Source organism: Microtus oregoni, unplaced genomic scaffold (assembly GCF_018167655.1).
Source record: "Microtus oregoni isolate MIOR12 unplaced genomic scaffold, Mior012 000019F_ref0000042, whole genome shotgun sequence".
Classification (NCBI taxonomy): Eukaryota; Metazoa; Chordata; class Mammalia; order Rodentia; family Cricetidae; genus Microtus; species Microtus oregoni.
This window is the reverse complement of record NW_024543078.1, coordinates 40,741,492-40,760,560: the sequence shown is the minus strand read 5'-3', so window position 1 is coordinate 40,760,560 and position 19,069 is coordinate 40,741,492. Positions and strand designations below refer to the sequence as shown.

Sequence of the window (19,069 nt, the reverse complement as noted above, 5' to 3'; positions counted from 1 at the left end):
ATATGTGATCCCTAAAGGGGTTGGGGTCCAGACCCACAGATTGAGAACCACTGCTCCAGCTCCAAGGGCTCCGATGCCCCCTTCTGGATTCCATGAGTACCTGCACAGATGCACACATAAACAAAAGCTTTCCTAGCTAATACAACAGTCTATAGAGACGTTTATGAGATATACATGACTTGAAATCCCAACACTGAGGAAGCAAAAGTAGGAGGATTCCCAGTACTCACTGGTCAGCTGACTCAGTCTAATCAGTGAGTACCAGGATACTGAGAGACTTTGTCTCTACAACAACAAAAACAAAGGCAAGGCTGCAGAGAGATGAAAGAGTGGTTAAGAAAACCAGCTAGTCACTCTTGCAGAGGACCCAGGTTTGGTTACCAGCACCTACAAAGCTGCTCATAACCATCTGTAACTCCAGTGCCTTGTGATCAATGCCTCTTCTGACCTCCACAGGCGCCAGCATGCACACGCTGCACAGACATACATGCAAATACAACATCAACACTAATAAAGGTAAGTAAATCTCTTTTTACAAAATTAAATAATGACATCCAAAGTTGACCTCTGGCCGCCACACATGCACAGCCGCACCCACACTCACACATGTGTGCATGCATACACACAACATGTCACTTTGAGGGGCCTCTGTCATTCCTGAAGCCTGGTTCAGCCATGGGTGCCCAGTGACACACCAACCTCCCCACTCCGTTGGTCAGAGGTGTCCTTGTGCTGGGAACAGGCTTCCCAATTGGGACAGGACCAGGCAGTCCAACTCAGTCCTTTAACAAACAGGAGAACGGATTTCCCCGCCCCAGAATTCTGTCTGCTTTGGGAGGACAAGCCTAGCTTCTGGAAGGATTCACAACCGATGTAATTTGCCCAAATGGAGTGAAGGTGACCTATGGGCTTTCTTCACCTTTGAGGGACATCCAGGGAACCTGAAAGGTCAGAAGAGCTGACCCAAGCTGGGAGCAGGGCTGACCCCGAGCAGCCCTCAGAGGCCAACACATGGGGATGGGAGTACTCACTGCCGAGAGGCTCGGAGGGAAGGCAGAGTCAGCGGCTTTGGAAGGAGGCAGGGAAGGATGAGGCTGGGGTCAAGACCATGAGGCCATCTACCTAATAGAGGCATGGCTGTAAGAAGCCTCAGAGATGCTTGTTGTCCTCTGGGACTTGGGTCATCTCAGGTCTTATAAAATCACACGACAACACAGGCTCAGGACTCCACGGCAGGGTTTCCTGGAAGGAATGTCATTCGCCACCCAGAACACAGACACCACCCTCTTTAGGCGTGCCCATCTGTCCCTATAACTGCCTCACCCAGTTCACCTACTGATAGGAAATGAGGGCTCCTTCCTGTGCATCTTGGAAGATGTGACCTTGCAGGACACAGCCAGCTCTTCCTACCACCTGCTATGCAGGCAAATGAGGATTTTCTTCTAGCGAGAGACATAAAGATCCAGCAGCCATAGCCAGCCTACGGGGGCCCACAGGACCAACTCTGCTCAGGAGGGGACAGGCATCACTCCCAGACATTCAGCTAGGTACCCCTGGGAGTGTGCATGGTGCCTTTCTCAGGTCGCTGTGAGGGCCCCATTTCCCCTGAGAGGGAATGAGGAGCCGGCAAGCCACATGGCATGGCAGGCTAAGCCAGACCACACCCTAGTCCTTGAGATACAGACTTTAGGTGAACTAACAGGCTCACCGAGTTCCACCCAGGTGGGATTGGGTCCAGCTTTGAGGTGAGGATAGGTGGCTATCTTTGAAGACTGTTCTGTACTAAAGCAATTAGGCCATATCCTCCAGTTCAGTGGTCCCAAGACGCTGGACATGGAGATGCGTCTTAGTTTGATTTCTATTTTTATGATAAAACCCCATGACCCAAAGCAACTTGGGGAAGAAAGGGCTTAGTGGTTTGTATATCCTGATCACAGCCCATCACTGAGGGAGTCAGGGCAGGAGCAAGAAACTTGGAGGCAGGAACTGAAACACAGACCACGGAGGAAGGCGCTTACTGGCTTGCTCCCCAGGGCTTATTCAGTTAATTTTTTATGTACTTCAGGACCACCTATCCAGGGATGGCACCACCCACAGGGAGGGTCCTCCTGTGTCCATCAATAATCAAGAAAATGACCAATAGGCTTTGCCTACTTGCCGGTTGTATAGAGACATTTCCTCAGCTGAAGTTTCCTCTTTCCAGAATGACTCTCCCTTGTGTCACCTTGACAGAAATCTATCCAGCACGTGGTGGGTTGGCACCCAGGAAATGAACAAGCAGCCTCCATCTACAGTGGGTGCACTGGGGACCCTAGTAGGTATTGTCCCTGGTACATCTTCCACCTAAAGTGTCTTTTCCCTGCTGACTTAACAACAGCGGGCTCTGTTAGAGCACAGGCAGGCCAAACACTCAGGATGGCCCCTGGCTTGTGGTTTGGCTCTCCAAGCTTCTCCAGTTCTGTACCCTTGCCTACTCCACTCCTTCTTTCCTGACTACCCTCCCTCCACCATGGCCTCTGCAAGTCGTGGCTGCTGGCTAGATAACCCTTACTCTTGGGGCTTCCTGACATCCAAGGGAATGTCTGCCCGGGTGGACAGATCTCTAAGTTGAATAACATATCATTGCACCGAGTCATCTGGGGAGTCCTCTCTGCAGATAGCTCAGGGGCCGTCCTAAGTCCCATCTCTCTTGGGAAGGACAGGAGGTCCCAAGGCAGAGCATAGTGCCTACAGGGGTGCTGGATGAGGTAGGGATTTGAAGTGTCTGGGCTGTTCTGTTCAGAGGAGTCAGGTCTGCACAGAGGACAGATGGGCAGTCATCCCACAGCAGAGAACTGGGGAACTAGCTCTTGTAGAACAGACTGGCCTCGAATCTCAAAGATCTGCCTGCTTCTGCCTCCTGAGTACTGGGATTAAAGGCATGCACCACCACAGCCCACTAAATTGGGCTTCTTCTAATGAAGACCCACACCAACAGCCTCTGAAGGCACCAGTGGGAAAGAGAACTCAGAACTCGCACTATCTCAGCTGTGGATGAATCATGCTCTCCTTATCTCTGACTCTCTTCCCATCTTGGACCCAGACTGCCTGAGCTGAAGCCCCCTCTTTGTGGGAGTCATGTGATCAGCTCTAGCCAATGAGCTGTGACTAGAGACACCAAGAGCCTGCTGTGGACTTTCCATGCTCTCTTCCTGTCCTGGTGGTGTCTGAAGTTCTGTGCTCAGATTTAAGAATCTTGCCATAGGCAGCTGCCCTGGGTAGAGGGGTATAAAGGAGATTATGCAGGCTCTGATGTCTCCCTGTCTCATCTATCCTGGGGATTCCCAACATAGGTCCTGGTTAGTTCCAATTGAAAAGGTTGGAGCTAGGCAGACTTGGCCTCAGGCCTTAGGTATGACAGGATGACATTGTGAAATGTATATTTTGCTTTGTCTGTTTCCTTGGAATCTTGGATTTTTTTCTTTTGGTGTTTTGAGACAGGGTTTCTCTGTGTAACAGCCCTGACTGTCCTGAAACTCACTCTGTAGACCAAGCCAGTCTCGAACTCACAGAGATTCTCCTGCCTCTGCCTCCTAAGTGCTGGGATTAAAGGCGTGAGCCACTACCACCTGGTTTGTTGTTGTTCTTGTTGTTGTTTTTGAGGCTTATGATTAGGGTTGGTGGCTGAGGGCTACTGGACAGCTTCGACACAGGGTCAGTCACTGGAGAAAAGCAAGGGAGGGTAAGAGGCTCAGGACTGCTAACCCACTCCCAGGGAGCAGAGTGGCAGCCATTGCCCATGGCTATGATGTAAACAGCTGTGTGTAGGTAGCAAAGCCACAAACCAAAAAGGACCAGGTGTGGAAGCTGCCAACCAGTCAAGCCCAAAGAAGTATTCAGAGGTAGCACGCCTTGCCCTGTGCCTCTCCTCAGCTATGCCCTGACCCAGACAAGGTCCCTGACAGTACACCAGCAACACAAATGAGTTCCCGAGTCCGTGGTACCTCCCCAGTGAAAGACTTAAAGGGTCATGGGGAGGGAGAGATCATAGGAAGCCAGCCTGTGAGACAGAAGCAAGGAGAGCCACTGGTATGAGACAGAGCCCTCAGCTCATGGAACAGTGTTGGATCAGGGTTGCCCAGTAAATCTCTGGCAGGACTTGGGAGGCTGGTGGATTTTTGCTAATGGGTAAGAAGCCCTCTATGCTTTCTGGTGAGCAGAGGTCATGGGATTATAGTCTGCCAACTGTTGCAGGGGCAAATATGCTTTTGTTTTGCCTTTGAGGGTAAAAAGGTCTCACATAGTCCAGGCTGGCCTAAACTTCTTTCTGATCTTGCTGCCTGGCATTACTAGCACGAAGCATCATGTCTGGATGATGAGGGTCCTTGGGATTCAGGGACCCAGAGTTCTGATGGCAGCTGTCACCATTGCTAAAGGATGAGGGCCTCATCACACATCCTCACATCTGGAACAGACAGTACACTATGGATCCTGTCAAAGGACCAGCTGTGCAAATAGTTACATCTAAACGGGAACGGCAGGAGCCCTGACCTAGTGAGGACAGTGGCACTGGGGCTGCCCAGCCACAAGTCACATGGGACTACTTAGCTTCACACGGATTGCCATTTAAAATTAAATCACAATGGTCATATTTCATATTGATACGTGGCAGGCCAGATAGCATGACTCTAGAATGCTCCCATCATCACACAGAGGAATGGGGCCCATGCTGGTCTAGCATCACCACTCTTTGTGACAGTTTAGAGTAGGCATGGGAGGTGGTTGAGTGCCAACCTGGTCAGAAAACATCCTAGGACAGTCGTTATGTGTGTCCGGCTAGTGATGTGCAAGTCTGTGCCTGCAGTCTTAGAGCTAGATAAAGGGGCAATCAGTGAACTGATGAAGCACCTCCAGGGGTGCGGGAGCTCCAAAAAGTGCTGGAGCTGCAAAAATGAGGGCCTATGTTTCATCCCAGCACCCACATTTAAAACAAAACATAAAACAAACAAACAAACAAACAAAAAATCAGAAAAGGCAATATTGCTGTAATTCCAGCACTGGGGAGGCAGGGACAAGAAGATCCCCAGTGCTCACTAGCCAATCATTGTAGCCTAAGCAGTGAGCTCCAGGTCCTTGTAGTAATAAGGGCGGCGGGGCTGGGTCCCCAGCACCCCAGCCGCCCGCCCGGCTAGCTCAGTCGGTAGAGCATGGGACTCTTAATCCCAGGGTCGTGGGTTCGAGCCCCACGTTGGGCGCCATGCCCCGCTCCCGGGATGAAGCTCCGACCCAGGATGGACATAGGCTAGAATCTTCCTGGTAAGCGCACCTTGGGGTGCCATACATAGATGATTAGAAATGGGCTAAATTAATATGTGAGAATTAGCCTAGAAGAGAATGGGCCAAGCAGTGTTTAAATGAATACAGTTTGTGTGTTGTTATTTCGGGGCATAAGCTAAGCTAGCCGTGCGGGCGGCTGGGGTGCTGGAGTGACAGCTCTCCTCTTGGGAGCAGACGCCTCAGGGAGACGCCATACTCCCAGCTCCCAGACAGACACACACCATGAAGCTCGACCCAGGATGGACTAGGCTAGAATCTTCCAGGTAAGACCGGTGCTCACCGATTATTAGAGATGGGTTGATCGGGATATCAGAATTAGCCAGTAAGGGCTAGGGCTAAAGGGCCAAGCAGTGATTAAATAAATACAGTGTCCGTGTAATTATTTCGGGGCATAACCTAGCCGAGCAGGCGGCCGGGGTGCCGGGGACGCAGCCCCGCCGCCCTTATTACTACAGGTCCTGGTGAGAAATTCTGTCTCAAAAAACAAGGTGGAGAATTTGGGCTCAGTACTGCAAACCTGGTCAGGAGCCCTTGTCTGGGGAGGTCCTGTGGGAACCCTGCTGCTGTTGTTTTGTGAAAGGGGCATAGCATTGAGCTGCCTTCTAAATAGCCATGTTTATAACCATGGATTAATGCTGCTCTCAGCCTGCACCAGAGAAGCTCTTCTTTGTAGTGGGCTACCGTTAGTGCAGAGACTCAGACTGATTGCTCAGCTATACACAGGACATCAATGTGACCTCCTCTAAGGCTCTGGGAACATTGTGGGGGAAAGAGCAGAAAGAATGTAAGAGTCAGGATGGGAGGAGCACTAAGAAATGGTGTCTTCTGGACATGTAGTGGCCACTGCAACCATAGGCTCATGGCAGTGCTGGCTGTGTGAGATTTACAGAAGTCTGAGTCCATCACCATTCCAGCATGGATGGGGAGGTATTCTTTTGCCCTACCCCTCCCTGAGTAGCTAGAGGCAATTAATGATTGCTGCAGGTGTGTGTGTGTGTGTGTGTGTGTGAGAGAGAGAGAGAGAGAGAGAGATTCCTCAGTGAGTGGTGTAGCCATTGGCAAGTTGCTCCTACTCAAGTAAATACCCACCACACATATTCCCATCTCTACAGAGAGCAATGCAAGCAACACTAATTAAATATGGTAGAGAGCGCGTGTGCACGTGCACACACGCGTGCGTGCGCGTACACACACACACACACACACACACAGATATAAAGTAGAAACAGAAAGGTGGTTCCACTGGTAAGAGCACTTGCCACTGAGTCTAATGCCCTGAGGTCAATCCCAGGGCCCCCCATATTGGAAGGAGACAACTCCCCCAAGTTGTCCTTTATTCTCCATGCATGCAATTAGCATGTGTACCTCCCTCAGCATAGAAATTTATATTAAAAATTTAAATTCATTTTAAAATTTAAATTAATTTTAATTTATTAATAATTATATGTATTTATAATTGACATTAATAATTAATGTTAATTAGATTAAAATTTATAATAAAAAGTTATGAAGGTCAGTGAGGGACTTAGTGGTGGACAGTTGAGATTTGGCAGGAAGAAGAGGACATGAGAGGGAAACACATTATATGAATGTGCATGTGTGTGTGTGTGTGTGTGTGTGTGTGTGTGTGCATGCGCTTGTGCATGCCCATGTAACTGAGGAATAATAAATACAATTCTTAAAAATAACAAGATAGAGAGCAACCAGGAAACACTCCCAATGTCAACCTCTGGTCTCCACAACCAGGTCGTACCTGTATATTCATACACACACGCACACACAAGACTGTGGTACACACAGAAAGGTATGAGGAAGGTACTTGAGGAATCTGGGGCAGGCTGGTGACTTTGAGCCATTTCTAAGAGGAGCTGGGAAGAAGAGCAGGGCTTCCCTGGGAGAGAAACCAGTGTGCAAGACACAGCCATGCTACCCAGAAAGTGCAGGATAAGCAGAACGTGTTATGACATTCAGCTGCCCAGTAGGGACAGGAATGCCCAGGGACACTGAGGCTGGAGCCAGGCCTCAAGGCTGCTAGCCATTTGGCACTACTAGATTGCTGTTCAAAGGTTTTGCTCTTGATTGTGAGGTGACAATAGGGCACTTGGAAAATGAGTGGTAAGTGTTGTATGGACCACAATTCCTAAGACAGAAAGGCATACACCTGCACCCAGAGGTCTTTATCATACTGCCACCATACTTTCCTTGGCTCATCCAGTGACAGCAGTCCCCAAGGAGAGACACAGACAATTCTTGAAAGGTGGAATTGCCAAGACTCACTGAGGAAACAAGATGGTGATATTTTGTTTGTGTTATAACAAATGAAACTTGCCTGAGTGTAGAGCGAGCCACGAGTTAGCCATAGAGGCTGGGCAGTGGTGGCACACACCTTTAATCCCAGCACTTGGGAGGCAAAAGCAGATGGATGTCTGTGAGTTCAAGGCCACCTTGGGCTACAATAGATGGATCCAGTCTCAAAGAGAAACAGAAGCAGTGGTGGTTCACACATTTAGTTCCGATACTTGGGAATCACGTGCCTTCAATCCCAACACTTGGGAGGTGGAGACAGGAGTGAAATGGCTGGGGGGAAAGAGGAGTATAAGGCGGGAGAAGACAGGAGCTCAGGATTCACTCTGAGGTTTCGTAGGTAGGGCAGACAGTCTGAGGACTTGTAGAGATAGGATACCCTTTGGTCTGAGGATTTCCTAGAGGTTCTTAACTAGTTCTTAACTTGTGGCTGGCTGCTCTGCTTCTCTGATCTTTCAGCTTTCACCCCCTACTATCTGACTCCAGGTTTTTTTTATTATTAAAACCAATTAGAATTCACACTACAGAACCAACCATGAATGTACCAGCTTCTTGCTTGAATAGCAGCAGACCGCGGTACTGCTTAACACAGCAAGCATGGAAAAAAAAAAAAAAAACACCAAGATCATCAGAATTGTCATTACTGGTAAAAGATTAGAGAGTGTGACACATTTACCCCAGGGTGCCATCAGTACTCCTAAAGACCCCTGCTGACCTTTTCTTTCCTTCCAGCCTTTCCCCCAGCCCCGTGCTCAGCCATTTCCAAACACCAAAGCTTTCAGAATTTATGTCACCGTTCACAGCCTCAGCATCTTACAGCGCTGTTCCGTCCTGTTATGCTGCCGAGACCCTCCATCTTTCAAGACTGATCCCCAGCACCTTCTCTATAAAAGCATGACCTGACATCAGGGAGCACATTGGGGGCCCCTTTGGACCTTTACCACGGAACAGCAGTTAGTACCTTATCCTGCCTAGGGTAGGCAGATGACCCTGTTAGCACGATGTTGGCTCCCTAGGCTGACCAAGCCAGAGCTCCAGCCCTCATGGCCACCTCTGGATGGAACAGGAGTCCCTCCCAGGTGGCCCGTCCTGCTCCATGAACACACCCCCTGCCCATGCCTCTGAAACCAAGCATGCTTGAACACATTTTATCCTTTCACAAGTTACAGTGTGTCACCGTTTATTTTCCCAGGTGTCCAGGAATCAGACATGACATGACACCTCATGAGTGAGGAGGTGGGGTTTTCCAGTTGTGCTGGTCCGGACTGCTAAGTGGCAGGAAGCAGATTAAGTACCAAAAGTTCCCCTCCATGGCCCAGCCATGCTGGTGAGAACTCCAGCAGGAAACAAGACTCAACGTGTCCTGGGATGTGAGAATGTGCGAAGGACAGCCCAGAAGAGGGGACAGCTAGAGTCACTCAGGACCACAGTGTCCACACACCCTGTGGCTGGCATGTTCTTTTATGTCTGTCACCAGGGTCCTAGTTAGCTCCCACTTATGGACACCCAGGTTGGAAGAAGCGTCACCTCTACTCATCTCTCCTGCAGGACTCAGTGCCTGTGTCGGGGCTGCGTGGGACAGCATGGCTCCTGAACATGTGTGTTTTATGTTGTGGGGGCTACAGTGAGTGTCTTTACCGAGAAGACTGGTCAGGTTCCTGTGAGACAAGGCCACGGTGGGGAAACCTTTATTCCAGGGCTTTGGCCATCAGGGGGCGCTCTTCTCTTTGAGATTTAGGAAAACGACGGTGAGGAAAAAGGAGACGTACACTTCACAGATATTTACAAACGGCACTACTGAGCAAGTCTGTCTTTGAGGCGGTCTGTGTGATACATACAAAGGAGCAGGGACGAAGGGAAACAGATGGGCTCCTGCCTCTGAGGAACGCGGAGGACGGGAAGCACAGAGGCCTGCACAGAGGCCTGCACAGTGGGGGTGTAAGGCGGAGGCGATCCTCTTCAGAGGGACCGTAAAACTAAACTCTGCATATATGTCTTCTTATGTGTAAGGAAGCGATACTTTTTAATAAAATAAAAACTTCTGTGGAACTTGAAAGATATCATTTAGGCAACTAAGGGGGTGATTTTGGAAGGGCACAGTACACAGAGCACTAGTCGGGGGCACCCTGTCAGGTCGACATTCATTCCCCAGAAAAGATCCATCACAATAATGGCAAAACATCACAGTCCCACTGCCTCTCGGACATGGGCCTGGCTCCCCTGCCTCAGCCCGCCTGCATCCTGGTCATGCTCTGAGGAGTGTCACGCTTACCAGCCCTGCTGTGTCAGGGTCTGGCACTGGCGAGCCTTTCACCCGCCTCCTGTACACATCTTTGCCCAAGTGCCTAGCACAGGCGTGGGCACACCACACACCAGGGCACTGGAAAGGTGCTGGGGTGGCCGAATGCTCTGGCCCATCTCCTACGATAGCTGGCTGTGGCATTGCCCTGATCTCAGGTTGTGGCAGGAAGGAGCGAGTCAAGCTGGCACCTGGCCCTAAACTACAGGGGGTGCATCCTTGCTGCAGAAGGTACCATGCCTGCTGGATGCTCCTCGGGGCCTGGCCCCACCCGGCCTCCCTCAGGCACCCCGCCTGCCTCACTGACACAGAGAAGCAGAGGAAAAGTGCAGGAGGGGGATCTGGGAGAGGGGCAGTGGGGTCCTTCGGCTCTGCCCCCCAACAGGCTCCTGGAAAGACGCTGGCGGCTGTCAGAAGAGCAGGGCTTTCTTCTTGAGGTCATTCCTCTTCCACAGGGCCAGGCGGTCAAACTCTTCGATGCTCATCCCAAACACTTCTTGGAACTCCTCAGGTGACAGGTGTCTCTTCAGACAAGGGAAAACAGGGACAGTCAGTGAGTGGTGCTTGAAACTGGACTTGAGAAGAAGTTGCCTACGTTCTGAGAAACACTGGCTTCTCACCTGGACCTCTGTTGTAAAGGCAGCGCGGAGGCCTGGCCCCTTTGCATTCTGTGCCTGTCCTTTGGGTCCAGTTCCTACTTAGTTCTGTGCACAGGCTTAACCATGCAAGGCTACCCAGCCTATCTATGACCCTTGAGGACGATCAGTGCAAAGATAAGAGCTGAGGCTTCTAGGACAGTGTTTACTGTGTCCCACTCCAGACAGAAAAGGAGCCTGAATGTCTCCAGTCCTTGTTCTTAGCCTAGAGTTACCTTGGATTCCAGGAATAACAGAGACTCACAAACACATCCCCATGATAAAATCACACAGTCTCCCAACCCCAAAATTGCCTCACGGGAACCTTCTTGTCCCTCAAGCGAGAAGGACTTCTGACCACCTGGCAGAACCAGAAGTGACACAGTGACCAAGCAGGCCACTGCTGGACCAGGACTGAGCATGTCCGCTCCCCTCTCATCCTGGTCCGGTCCTCCAGCTGCTCCAGATCTACAGCTAGATCACGTCAGTGCCCGGGATGGCTGGAAGGCTTGCTCTCCATCTTCCCAAGGCAGCTGCAAACTGACCTTTGTCTCACTCCACCGCTGAGCGGTCATGCTAGGGCCAGCGGCCAAGTCTGGCCCATCATGACTGCAGGCTCTGCAGCTTTTGTCCTAGAAATCTGCATACAGCTTTGCAGCAGCAAGCCTGCCAGGCCAGCTCCCTGTGGCTCTTCCGTGGAGCAGGGCTGCTACTGAGGATGAGTGATCTCGTTGGCATGTCCAGGGCTTCTTTGCAGCGAAAGAAACAAAGCCCAGAGGGCAGTCTTGGTAGGGATACACAGGGACTGGCATGGGGCTGCCATAGCACCCTTGACTACCGATTCCCACGGACAAAAGTTCCCTGTGGCCAAGTTCAATAGCCATGCCCTGCAACAGGACTCCTGCCTGCTCAGAGCCTTTGGGCTGTAGACTCCTATAGGCTGACTCATTGACCGCTTTCTTTAATTGGGATCGCGACTATTAAGGCAGTATATTCTGTTCTACTCCCATCTCCCAGCTGAGAAAGCCAAAGGGTATGTGCTGGCTAGTCTTATGTCAGCTTAACACAAGCTGAAGTCATCTAAGAGGAGGGACCTCAATTAAGAAAATCCATCGGAGGCCGGGCGGTGGTGGCGCACGCCTTTAATCCCAGCACTCTGGAGGCAGAAGCAGGCAGATCTCTGTGAGTTCAAGACCAGCCTGGTCTACAAGTGCTAGTTCCAGGACAGGCTCCAAAGCCACAGAGAAACCCTGTCTCGAAAAACAAAATAAAAAAAAAAAAAAAGAAAATCCACTGGGTGGTGGTGGCACATGCCTTTAATCCCAGCACTCGGGAGGCAGAGGCAGGCAGATCTGAAGCCTGCAGAACATTTTCTTAATTAGTGATCAGTGGGGGAGGGGGGAGGGCCCAGCCCATTGTGGGTGGTGCCATCTCTGGACTGGTGGTCCTGGGTTCTACAAGAAAGCTGGTTGAGCAAGCCATGGTGAACAATTCAATATGCAACTCTTCTCCATGGCCTCCATAGCTCCTGCCTCCAGGTTCCTGCCCTGCTTGAGTTCCTGTCCTGACTTCCTCTGATGATAAACAGAGAATGGAAGTGTAAGCCAGATAAACCCTCTCCTCCCCCAAGTTGCTTTTAGTCACGGTGTTCCATCGCAGCAACAAAGCCCCTACCTAAGACAGGTGACCATGCAGCAAGAAGTCAAGCTGGGCCCAGGCCATGGCCCAAACCCTCCCTCGCCTTGGCTCTGACATGTGGTGCCAAACCAGTCATTCTGAGTCACTGAGCCCGACTCCTGAGCTGGGGTGTGCGAGGCTAAAAAATGTCAGCACCTCCGTGGGGCTTTGAGAGGAAGTCTGAACACCTGCACCATGGCCCCCCCTCCTGATGTTTTGGGGATTGGGTGGGTAGAGTCAGAGCTGATCAGCATTTAGTATTAGGACCAGCTGTGACTGTGTGCATGGGTTCTGGCTTTGCTCATGGTGGTCCCCAATAGTAAGAACAATCCTGATAGATCCCCATATTATAATGTGGGCTGTCCCTTGAGCACTCCTGGTTCGTTATTCTCACAGCTGCCTCACACACCAGGCTGAGGAGTCACTTCTCAGCCGAGTTTGGAGGTGCACACCTGTAAGGCTACCATTTGGGAAGTGTAGGCCGAGGGTCAGGAGTTTAATGTCATCCTCTAGTTCAAGGCCAGTCTGGGTCGAGACCCCATTTCACTACCCACACACCCTTCTAAGAAAATAGAGGAAAAGAAAAAAAAAACCACTTCATGTTCCTTGAGGCACACTCAAGTGACCTAAGATAATCCCCTAGGCCCCTCTCTTCCCCTCAGCTCAGCAGGGAGAAAGGAGGGAAGCTGGAGATAGGATAGGGTAGCAAGAAAGCAAGAGGGAGTAGGCCTGGCTAGGACAGTCTCCTGCCAACTTCTTTCCCCAGCAGGACCTCTTGACTGTTATGGGAAAGAAGGGGGCAGGTCCTCAACAAAGTAATGGAGTGAGGGATAACAGCTCTCCTGCCCGAAGCAGACACCCAGAACAGAGATAGGGACTCCCACGGTCCTCAAGTGCCCACCTTCACTGCATTCATCCCAAGGGTCAAACGCAGAAATAAGCCAACTTTTGACAGTGGGAAAATAAGATGCAGTGCAGTATCATTAAACCCAGAATAACATGAAGCTATAGGCCTCAAAAACATCAGGCCAAGTGCGAAGAGCCAAATGTACCGCACATGGCATGACTCCGCTGAATGAAATGTCCAGAGCAGGCCTGGAAGAAACAGAAGTGGATTGCTGGGGGCAGGGTGTGGATGAGAAGGGTGGGTGCCTTGACTGATGAAGGGCGTGGGGGTTTCCTTTCTGGGGGATGAAAACATTCTGGACCCAGATGGCGATGATGGTTGTGAAACTGGAAGGGTGCAGATGCATGAGTTGCACACTTCAAAATGCTAAAAGCAGCGGATTTTGCCACAATTAAAAAAATGTTGGCAAAAAAAGAGTACAGTTTCCACCACTTTAAAGCAAAGACACCAAAGGTCGTTGTAATGATCAAGAGCAAAAAATGATGAGAGATGGGTGTGGGGACACACGTGGGCAATCTCAGCGTTTGGTAAACTGAGGCAGAAGGATAAGGAGTTTAAGGCCAGCTTTGGCTATATAGCAAGTTCAAGGACAGGCTGCACTCTAGGGGATCTTGTCTCAGAATGGGCTAGAAAATGCTGTAATCTCTGAAAAGCATAAAAACCAAATCTTGTTACTGAAATTGTGTTGCGTGCTCTGAGTTTTAGAAACCCGGGAGTGGGTGATCTAGAAGACAGGCCTGGAGTCACACACATGCACACAGCCACGTTCACAGCCTCCACCAAGCCTCCCAGAGGTGGAAAGGAAACATGTGCCTGGTGAGACCAGGGTGACTTGATGGGCTGAGAAGGTCACTTCTAGACCACCAAGATGTAGAAGATACTGTGTTGTCTTACCAGAGCACATTGAGGCCTGCTCCCACTCCTCTGACTTACTGGAGGAGGCTCTCAGAGAGGCCAAGGGCACTAAGAGGAAAGGGTGCCTGGTGGGCTGGGATGAGACCAGTTTAAGAGGACCACCAGAGGTGGAAGTGCTGGGGAGCTGGCTTGAGGTTTTGGTCCCTGGTTTTGTTGGTTGTTGTTTGAGACAAGGCCTCACTGTGCAATCAATCCAGGCAAGAACTGAGCTTACTATGTAGTAAGGGCTCGCTTCAAACTCCTGTCATATTCTGTGGGATGCTCCCTGCACAGCCCAGGAGAGCTGGTTACAAGTGAGAGCATGGAAGGGACACACATATGATGGCTGGTATTGAGAAGGTGCATTGACTGGAGTGGTGAGGGTGGCAAGACAGCTGGCGGGGAAAGACCTTAGGCCAGTGGCCCTCGCCCCACCACATCCCCAGTTCCTGAGGTATTTGCTCATCTTGGAGGGGACTAGGACTTGATTGCCCAAGTTCTGTTGAGTTCCAGAGTGTGGGTAAGAATCAGAAGAGTTAGTGCCTGGCAGAGGATCTATTGTGTGTCTCCTGGTCTAGGGCCTCTGGTTCTCTAAGTGCCCTCTCTTGGAGGAAGAACTATGAGGTATAGCTAACTACAGGGACCCATGGAGCTGTTTTAGCTCAGCTTTTCCCTGGCCCCTGGCTCCTCAGGTGCTGCCAGTGCCAAGGACTCCAAGCTTCTTCCATAGCTACAAGAAGGGAGACCCTCTTGGTGCCTTCCAGAGAACGGGCCAGTCTCACTTCTGGGGGATATTGTTGTGTGGTAGGAAGTCCTAGGGCCTTCAGCACCTTTCTCCCTGGGTCACCAGCAACATCTCCAATTTCTCTAGGCCTTGACTCAAATGTCAGCTCTTCCTGAGGTAAGGGTGCCTGAATTGTGGTACCCAAGGTCACACAGAGTTCCCTGCACCAAAGTCCAGCTAACCTGGTTGACTCGGCTCCAGAAGGGCACTAGGTCTCTGCTCCTCAGGGGGACACATGTGTGACTGTTGTCCTCTAGCGCCCCTTCTGTCACCTGCCTCTGTCACCAGCTCCACAGTGAGCTCCCTGGCAGCTGGCATCCACAAGAGCCCCTGCCTAAGTCTATCTGTCCTCTCACACAGTCCTCAAGTGCTTCTCCGCCTGGATCAGGAAGAACCTAGGGGCCTGACCTGAGGACTCTGAACTTCTCATGGTCACCCTTGGCCATCAGGGTTCAAGGTGCTCTGTCCTCATCATACTGAATGGACAAGTTTGAGCAGGGAAAGGACACGTGAACCTCGGGGTCCTCGCTTCCTAGGTGGAGTTACCCTGGGATTATTGCACCAACAAACACAGGCAGTTAGCCTAAGGGTATGTGAGGACCAGCAGGGAAAACCCAGACCCTCTGCAGCAGCCTCTTCCTAGTCAGCAGACCCTGGGGGCCCACAGAAAGAACTCACAACCCCAACCCAGGAGCCACCCACCGTTGAGTGGCACATCAACGTGGCCACATAACCTTAGCTGCAGACAGGAGCCCCTCCAGCACCTCACCCGCCTTTCTTGATATACATTGTATATACCAATTCTTCTAAGCCCCAGGGCTGGGGGTTTGATCAAACATCGACTATATGTTACTGCAAAGGTGTTGGGGAGGCATGGTTATCATCCAGTTACTCTCTATGAGAAAATGGTTGCCCTAGAAAATGTGGTTGGGGCTCAGCCAATGTGTTGAAAGCTGTAAGAACCACAAAGGAGAGGAAGTAAGCTCAGCCTCTTGAGTTGCCACATCTCAGAAGTCCCAGGCCCAGGATTTGTGAAGCTCTCCTCTGAGCATGTGCCTTGGCATGTGTTCCGCACCTGCACATGTATGTTTGTATATGTCTGTGTGTTTGTGTGCATGTATATGAATGCATGTTTCTAAGGTATATGTCTCAATCTTTATAGTTGTGAGAAAATATAATGAGAAAAACAAGTTGAAGACAGGTTTGTTTGGCAATTCATCTACATACTGTAATTGATCTAGAAGATCCGCTAGCAGAGCGGCTACAAGTGCTGAATCCCATCTCCGCCTCTTGGGTACCATGGCCCTGGAAGCCATCTGGGTGCCTCGTGATGTTGTGAAAGAAGTGTTAAAATATGCCATGTGCTTGGAATGCAGCCGACCACACAGAAGGGACAGCAGCATTATCTGCCATGCTTAGCCATGTTCATGCTGTCTACGTCTGCCAATCAGGGCACTACGAAAGCACTTTTCTCCCCCAGCTGACTACACAGCCCTCCGTCCATGTACAGAGTCGTATACAACACTACTTCTTCCTGTTTCCGGAAATCATCATTTTGGACCACATCCATGGCCCTTCTCCATGGCAATCTAGGTATATGCAGGGGTATCACTCAGTTTAGAAGACGGGAGGCACACAGGTGGACACCTGCAGCTTAGCACTGTAGATGCTCAATTAAGTATCTCTGCGCCTTCATTTAAATGCTTACAACTGTCCAGCTGTGAGTGGCAACTCTATCCTAAGGGCCCTTCAGGAAGCCAGCCTTCCTGTGACTTCTTGGCCAGATGGGGGCAGAATCCCATGGACTGGCACAGAAAAGGTCTGTGTCAAATCTCAGGGGAGAAGCAGGTGTTCAACTGAGTATATAGTGAGTGAGCCTTCTTTACCTGAAAGACAACTCAGTTACTGTCTGAGTCATGTGAGAGAGATTTGTGGAAGCTTGTCCGCTCTGAAGAGATAGCAATGGGGACTTCCAGAAGGCGTTTCCCCTTCCCATTCCTCTTTTTGGCTTTATGGATCTTTACAAGTTATAATTTGGCTTCAGTTATAAAACTAAAGCTCTCTCCCATGGGGTGGGAGTGGGGGGAGTCTGTTACTGTAAAAGAACCCCACCACACCCCTTCCAGGGCCACATCCCTGTCCCCAAGCTGATGAGGAAGAAAAGACAGATGTGCCCGCCCCACTCTGGTAACTGCTCCAATTCCTGGGGCTGGCTGAGCTTGAAGGGGAAGTTAGCTAAGAGTCATACTCTTGGGTGTGTTCACCTGGATATGAAAGGTTTAATCCCCTCCCTAGGCTACAGTTGGCTTCAGCAAATACACAAGCAAAGCAGAAGTCACCTGAGACACACCCCAGCCCTACAGGGAACAGGGAGCCCTGGCAGGCTCTCAAGAGACTGGAGGAGCTACTACTGATGTCATCTGAGCTCCGAGCATCATCTAAGGGTGAAGAATTTAGTCCAAGAACCCTCAGTAAGTTACCCACAAGGACACACCTTTTAAGGAGCCAAGACACAAATCAAATAGGATCCCTATAGGCTGACCCTGATCCTGACCCATGAACTGCCAATGACCAGCTGCACTCCTTTATACAGTTAGCAGTACTCTTGGCCATGACCCCATCACCAACAAGCCCAGCTTCATCCAGAGAGCAAGACGTCCCACTGTGGACCATTGAAGCCAATGTCATAACTGACACCCAGGCAAGAACTCGTGAAGCCCACTCTCCAAGACCATAGGCAGAAACCTGCCCTTTAGAATCCTCCAGGCTCTCCGTACCCTGCCAATCTCATACAGCTTCCTAACCAACCTAGCTGTTGGCCCTTCCCATGAATGATATGCCCATCAAAATACACAAAAATGTTCCCGGGGCCTTTCTTGTTTGCAGTGAGCTCTGGCTCCAGGTTCCTTGGCTGGTATGATGGACATGTACCATGTGGACTGGCTGCTCTGAGTGACTACTTATTGGCGATCTTGCTGTGTTTTGCTATGCTGTCTTGTCCCCTCCCTGACCCTCCCTGCAGTGGACACTTGTCACCTGCCTGTTGCCCAGCAGCCTCTTTCCATCTCAGATGGCAGGTCTCAGTTTCTTCCAGGAACAACCTGGGTCTCCCCAGCTCAGGTGACACCAGCTGCCCCCTTAACTCCAGGTAAGCTGGTTGCTCAGGCCATGATATGCCCTGGGTAGAACTGGTTGGGTTAAGGGTGGGGTGGGGCAATGACTACCCAGAGGCTCAGTGCGGGTTGTATGAAGACAGATGAGAGAGAGATGGAGCTTAAGCTCTGGAGGGAGCTGGTGTAGAAGGAGCACAGCCACTGGATATGCAAATACTCTCAGTCCTAGATCCAGCGATACCCAAAAGGGCCCTTCAGTCACATGAATTCATTGCTTTCCAGTGTAAGTCACTATGGGTCAAGTACCCATTGGTCGAAGGGGGCACCACCTCCCCATGCAGCAGCCAGGTCACCTCATCTCTTTTCTGTTGCCCCCTCCCTGTGCGGAGGAACTACTGTTTGCCAGGGCCCGGGGAAAGGGCTCCAAAAAACCTCAGACTACACAATGACACAAAGCCACTCTGGGTTTTCATCATAAGTAGAGGTGAAGGCTCAAGGGCACATGACTGGCCAGCCGAGGAAAGCCAGTACGCCGCTACAATACTGTCCCTGCCAGGGTCACATCCCACAGGCTCTGAACAGCCACTTTACTCACACTGCCCTGTGCTGTCACCACGGTAGCACCATCTCCTGGTGTTTACGTGTGTGGGAATCTGATCTCATGGCCGAGCTCTATAGAGTCTCAACAGATACCTCCCTACCTTGCCTTACCTCCAGCCTCGTCCGGTCCACATCTTTGGGCAGTTTCACCCGGATTCGGTTGGTTACGATGAGGGAGTCATATGGGTATATCTGCCGGGAAGACACCACAGGGTTATCTCAGAGGCAAGAACCCCTGGGCTGGCCAAAAGGCAAACTAGTATACATACGTGTGTGGGTTGTGGACATACACATCTCATAGAGAAAATGCAACAAAAAGGAACTTTTAACCTGGGCAGGTACAGCGCGGTGGGTGAGGTCAGTAGTGCAGGAGGCCCCTTACCTTGTACTCTGTAAGAAAAGAGCAGAGACCACAGGACTGGTTTAGGAACAAAACATCCATGCCCGGGATGGGAGCAATCTTCTTCCTGGGCAGCCCCCACCCCCAGTTAGCTGGCCTATGCTTGGTCTTTGGTCTCCTGAACAGACTTCATGGGTCTT

At 50.8% G+C, this 19,069-nt stretch overlaps 1 protein-coding gene and 1 non-coding gene across 19 annotated transcripts in view; one reads left to right on the top strand and one right to left on the bottom strand.

Moving 5' to 3' along the window:
• Nucleotides 1–5,161: 5,161 nt before the first annotated feature.
• Trnak-cuu lies at nucleotides 5,162–5,234 on the top strand. The gene has a single exon. It is a non-coding gene; the product is annotated as a tRNA-Lys (tRNA).
• Nucleotides 5,235–8,786: 3,552 nt separating this feature from the next.
• Nucleotides 8,787–19,069, bottom strand: part of LOC121459804 (actin-binding LIM protein 2) — a 123,945-nt gene continuing 113,662 nt past the window's right edge. For all 18 annotated transcript variants that reach the window (XM_041669809.1, XM_041669813.1, XM_041669820.1 and 15 more), the window contains 3 exons: nucleotides 18,912–18,919; nucleotides 18,641–18,721; nucleotides 8,787–10,443 (listed from right to left, as the gene is read on the bottom strand). In XM_041669809.1, the coding sequence (XP_041525743.1) occupies nucleotides 10,330–10,443; nucleotides 18,641–18,721; nucleotides 18,912–18,919 (203 nt within the window). In that variant the 3' untranslated portion in view covers nucleotides 8,787–10,329. The remainder of the gene's footprint in view (nucleotides 10,444–18,640; nucleotides 18,722–18,911; nucleotides 18,920–19,069) is intronic.